Source organism: Chelonia mydas, chromosome 7 (genome assembly GCF_015237465.2).
Source record: "Chelonia mydas isolate rCheMyd1 chromosome 7, rCheMyd1.pri.v2, whole genome shotgun sequence".
NCBI lineage: Eukaryota > Metazoa > Chordata > Testudines > Cheloniidae > Chelonia > Chelonia mydas.
In genome coordinates, this window is record NC_057853.1 from 119747327 (window position 1) to 119753226 (window position 5900).

Sequence of the window (5900 nt, forward strand, 5' to 3'; positions counted from 1 at the left end):
GTAATAGCTTATATTGTTTCATGGTGTCTGTGTATATAATAATGTCTTCTGCAATTTCCACAGTATGCATCAGATGAAGTGAGCTGTAGCTCACGAAAGCTCATGCTCAAATAAATTGGTTAGTCTCTAAGGTGCCACAAGTACTCCTTTTCTTTTTGCGAATACAGACTAACACGGCTGTTACTCTGAAACCTCTCCTCCAAAAAGCACTAGTCTGGATTCTAACAAGAGCAATGCATCTTTGCAAGGATACCAGTTACTTCCTGGTTTGGTCAGAGATGGGTACAGGAAGAACCGCTTTTCTATTTCTGCCTAACCAGAAGCAGCCCTGACAAAACTAAAGGGAAAAATGCCAGAATGAAAAAGTTTAGTTAAGGCTCGTTGCAAAGCACCAGAAAAAATTCTGTAGGGAAAAATCCTAATCCTGCACTGGCTAGGATGATCCACTACAGAGCTCCAAAATAGGGTCTGTGGACCTCCAGCTGTCCACAGAGAGGGGACAGGTTTCAGAGTAGCAGCTGTGTTAGTCTGTATTCGCAAAAAGAAAAGGAGTACTTGTGACACCTTACAGACTAACCAATTTATTTGAGCATAAACTTTCACGAGCTACAGCTCACTTCATCGGATGCATGCAGTGGGGAGATTTATATACACAGAGAACGTGAAACAATGGGTGTTACCATACACACTGTAACGAGAGAGTGCCTGGGGCTGGCTCTCCTTGATGCCAAGTGAGAGCAGATTAAAATGAAGAGCAAGAGTGGGTCACAAAATTAACTCCCCTCAGAACAATGCACCCACCACCCCCCCCACGACCCACCCCCGCATCCTCTCTCACAGACCCAGCCAACTCTCCCCACTCAGGGAGCCTCCCCCGGCCGAACATCTCCCTTTCCCACTCAGGGAGCCCCCCATTCAAGGCCCCCCGATGGCCCAGGCCCCCCACTCACCCAGGGCCCCTCCATCCCACCCACCCCCACAGGATCTCCCCCGTCCCAGCCCCCCAACCAGGATCCCCCCTTCAGGGAGCCCAGCCCCCCCCCCACTCAAGATCCTCCCCCATCCTAGCCCCCCAACCAGGACATTCCCCCCGCGCTCAGGGAGCCCCCCCCTGCAGGACCCCGCCCCCGCGCTCAGGGAGCCCCCCCCCGCGCAGGACCCCCCCGGCTCTCACCAGTACTTGAGGATGGCGGTGACCTGCAGCGGGTTGGGCTGCTCGGGGTAGAGGCGGCGGCACTCGCCGTAGATGCCGTGCAGCCCCGGGGGGAAGAGCGGGGGGAAGGAGCCGGGCCCGGCCCCCGGGGGGGCCCCACCAGGCCGCGCGCCCTCCATGGGGCCGCCGCTCCGAGCGGGACGAGCGGGGGGGGAGGGGCGGGCCCTGCGCCGCGCTCGGGGATACGGGGGTGGGGACCGGCCCAGGCGGCTGCTCCCGGCTCCGGCTCGCCACACGCCCGGCCCAGGCGGCTCCGTCCACCGGCGACTCCCGAGGAGGAGGCGGCTTCCAGGCGGGCCCCGTCCTCCGCGCGTTGACTGGCGGGCGGCTCCGCCAATCGCAGCGCCGGAGGCCAGGCCTCCTGGCCCAGCCCGGCCCTACCCGCTGCTGCGGCGGAGGGAGGCGCGTGCGCGACCCCTAGCGGCGGCGGCCTGCGGCTGCAGCAGCGGGAGCGGGAGAGTGAAGCCCTCTGGGGGAGGCGGGGCTATGGGGCAAACAAGGGGAGGTGGGGAACTATGGGGCCTTGTAGGGAGGTGGGAGCTATAGGGGCCGCTCTAGGGGCCCTATGGCTGAGGAGGGGAGTGATGGGGGTCCTATGGAGACGAATAGTGGAGGAGAGAAGTTATGAAGGTCCTATGGGGGGAGGAGAATGGGGGCCCTATAGGGCAGAATAGGAGCCATGGGGACCCTGTGGAGGGGACACTGGGGCCCTATAGAGGAGGAGGAGAGGTGTGAGTGCCCTATGGGGGATTAGGAAGGAGGGGAAGAATGCACCCTATAGGGAAGAATAGGGCAGGAGTGGGAATTATAGGGGCCACATGATGGCAGAATGGGGCCCTATAGGGTGTGAGTAGAGGAGGGGGGAAGCTATAGGGACCATTTGGGAAGAGGAATGGACCCTAAGATTGGAAAACACCCTAAGGCTGTTAATAGGGCCCCTGGGAGGCTAGTGAGCTTCTAGGCAATACTGGTGCCTACTAGACTCCGAGCACAACTAAGAGGCTGTATTAAGGCTATGAGAGACCAACTCACGGTTTTCAGTGGTGGCCCATTCTTCCCCCTAATCCCACATGGTGGCCTACACTAGCTACAGCTGGGCAGTTTGTGACACACACCCTCTTCTTTTGCCATGGACATTCAGAGTGGGAGGAAGATACCCTCTGATCCCTGATCAGGTGTTAATCTGGGTGTCTGCTACAGAGTAGCATAGGCAAAAGCTTCATCTCTGCTACCCATAGCCCAAGGGTCCTAAGTGAAGCTACACGGCATCCTACACATCCTCCTCCTCCCCTGTTCTCCCTCATAGAACCCCATTCTTTTCCCAAAGGGCCCAGATAGCTCTCCTCCTCCTCCCCTTGGGATCCCATTGCATTCTGAGATCAGAGGCTGCATCTCTGTATTAAAGTTGAGGGCAGTTACAAATTGCTTCTGGAACACTGCCCAGTGTGTAACAAGTTGGTAACTCTTGCCATAGATGACCTGAGGCAGGGTCTCTCTGAGAACCTCCCTCCCTGCTGTCAGAACTCACTTGCTAATTGACACATCCATAGAGATTATTGCCCCTCAGAGAAGTTGAAGACTCCCAGACTGCTGCACTAGGCAGCACAGTTTGGGGAGGAGGTGAGCGGCCCTCAATGGTGAAAGAACAGGTTAAGGTCTATTTAGAAAAGCTGGACGTGCACAAGTCCATGGGTCCAGATCTAATGCATCCAAGGGTGCTGAGGGAGTTAGCTGATGTGATTGCAGAGGCATTGGCCATTATCTTTAAAAATTCATGGTGATTAGAGGAGGTCCCGGATGAATGGAAAAAGGCAAATATAGTGCCCATATTTTAAAAAGGGAAGAAAGAGAACCCAGGGAACTACAGACCAGTCAGACTCACTTTAGTCCCCAGCAAAATCATGGAGCAGGTCCTCAAGGAATTTGAAGCACTTGGAGGAGAGGAAGGTGGTCAGGAACAGTCAACATGGATTCACCAAGGGCAAGTTATGCCTGACCAACCTATCTATGATGAGATAACTGGCTCTGTGGATATGGGGAAAGTGGTGGATGTGATATATCTTGACTTTAGCAAAGCTTTTGATACGGTCCCCCACAGTATTCTTGCCAGCAAGTTAAAGAAGTATGTATTGGATGAATGGACTATAAAGTGGATAGAAAGCTGTCTAGCTTGTTGGGCTCAAGGGGTAGTGATCAACAGCTCGATGTCTAGTTGGCAGCAGGTATCAAGCAGAGTGCCCCAGGGGTCGGTCCTGGGGCCGGTTTTGTTCAATATCTTTATTAATGATCTGGATGATGGGATGAATTGCACCCTCAGCAAGTTCGCAGATGACACTAAGCTGGGGGGAGAGGTAGATACGTTGGAAGATATGGATAGGTCCAGAGTGACCTAGACAAATTGGAGTATTGTGCCAAAAGGAATCTGATGAGGTTCAACAAGGACAAGTGCAAAGTCCTGCACTTAGGAAGGAAGAATCCCATGCACCGCTACAGGCTGGGGACTGACTGGCTAAGCAGCAGTTCTGCGGAAAAGGACCTAGGGATTACAGTGGATGAGAAGCTGGATATGAGTCAGCAGTGTGCCCTTGTTGCCAAGAAGGCTAACAGCATATCGGGCTGTATTAGTAGAAGCATTCCCAGCAGATTGAGGGAAGTGATTATTCCCCTCTATTCAGCACTGGTGAGGCCACATCTGGCATATTCCGTCCAGTTTTGGTCTCCCCACTACAGAAGGAATGTGGACAAATTGGAGAGAGTCCAGTGGAGGGCAATGAAAATTATTAGGGGGCTGGGGCACATGACTTACAAGGAGAGGCTGAGGGAACTGGGGTTATTTAGTCTGCAGAAGAGAAGAGTGAGGGGGGGGATTTGATAGCAGCCTTCAACTACCTGAAGGGGGGTTCCAAAGGGGATGGAGCTCGGCTGTTCTCAAAAAGAAAAGGAGTACTTGTGGCACCTTAGAGACTAACCAATTTATTTGAGCATAAGCTTTCGTGAGCTACAGCTCACTTCATAGGATGTAGCTCACGAAAGCTTATGCTCAAATAAATTGGTTAGTCTCTAAGGTGCCACAAGTACTCCTTTTCTTTTTGCGAATACAGACTAACACGGCTGTTACTCTGAAACCGGCTGTTCTCAGTGGTGACAGATAACAGAAGAAGGAACAATGGTCTCAAGTTGCAGTGGGGGAGGTCTAGGTTGGATATTAGGAAACACTATTTCACTAGGAGGGTGGTGAAGCACTGGATTGGGTTCCCTAGGGAGGATTTGGATTGATTTGGAATCTCCATCCTTAGAGGTTTTTAAGGCCCAGCTTGACAAAGCCCTGGCTGGGATGATTTAGTTAGGCTTGAACCTGCTTTGAGCAGGGAGTGGGACTAGATGACCACCTGAGGTCCTTTCCAACCCTGATCTTCTGTGATTCTAAGAACAGCTCAGTCAGGGTGGATAGTATTAGAACACCAGCAGCCTCGGCAGCAGAGGATTTTTTCTTAAACCCCTGCCTGCACCCCCAACTTCTCCCATGTCTCACTCTTATGCCGAGCAAATACAAACAGGTTGTAGGTGTTCAAGATTGGGAACGGAACCCAGGAATCTTATTGTCACTTAGCAACCTTTATGGTTTTTGTTGTTTTAGAATTTCCCACCTTTAATTACATTGCTCCTCTTTTTCCTTTGTATAATTAAATCAGACACATTTTAAACCATGATTTATCGACAGTCTAACCAAGACTTTTGCCTGCATACAACACACAGTGAAGGACCGGTCTACACTAGAAATTGGAACCAGGGCCCCGATCCTGCAAAGTCTTGTGCATGTGCTTAAGTTTATACACTGTGAATGGTCCCAAAAGTAGGGCCCTACCAAATTCGTGGCCATGAAAAACGCGTCACGGACTCTGAAATCTGGTCTTTTGTGTGCTTTTACCCTACACAACACAGATTTCACAGGGGAGACCAGGGTTTCCAAAACTGGGGTCCTGACCCAAAAGGGAGTTGCGGGGGATGAGGAGGGTCACCAGGTTATTTTAGGGGGAGTTGCAGTGTTGCCACCCTTCTGCACTGCCTTCAGAGCTGGGTGCCGGGCCAACAGCCATCACTTTTCGGCCGCCCAGCTCTGAAGACAGCGCCCTGTCAGCAGCAGTGCAGAAGTAAGGGTGGCAATACCAGACCAGGCCATCCTTACTTCTGCACTGCTGCTGGAGGTGGCTCTGCCTTCAGAGCTGGGCTTCTGGCCTGCAACTGCTGCTCTCCAAGCAGTTAATTTTTTTGAGTTAATCATGTGAGTTAACTGCCATTAATCAACCGCTGTAATTATTAGCAAATAAAAACAGTTGCTTAGAGATTAGAAGATGATCCTATCAAGCCCTGACTAAGGCTATGTCTACACTGGCACTTTTCTTGGCAAAACTTTTGTCATCAGGGTGTGAAGAAAACACACCCCGACTGGCAAAATTTCATCGCCAAAAGCACCGGTGTGGACAGCACTGTGTCGGTGGGAGAAGCTCTTAGTTTTGCCTACATAAGGGGTAGTGTAGACGAGGCCTAAGTCTCTCTGGTCACTTATCCGGGTGAACATAAGGCCCTGTCTACACTACAACCTGTGTCTGGCAAAACAGACCCCGCCCCCCACGCCAGAACCCGCCCACAGACTACAATTCCCAAGAAGCCCTGGGCCTCCCCTCCC

At 52.4% G+C, this 5900-nt stretch overlaps 1 protein-coding gene across 2 annotated transcripts in view; it reads right to left on the minus strand.

The window, feature by feature from the left end:
- The window catches only part of SUFU (SUFU negative regulator of hedgehog signaling), a 118882-nt gene extending 117382 nt beyond the window's left edge, over positions 1 to 1500 (minus strand). The window contains exon 1 of one of the 2 annotated variants that reach the window (XM_037903628.2): positions 1175 to 1500. In XM_037903628.2, the coding sequence (XP_037759556.1) occupies positions 1175 to 1332 (158 nt within the window). In that variant the 5' untranslated portion in view covers positions 1333 to 1500. The remainder of the gene's footprint in view (positions 1 to 1174) is intronic. The other variant, XM_037903629.2, reaches the window with a different exon arrangement.
- Between the last annotated feature and the right edge of the window lie 4400 nt (positions 1501 to 5900).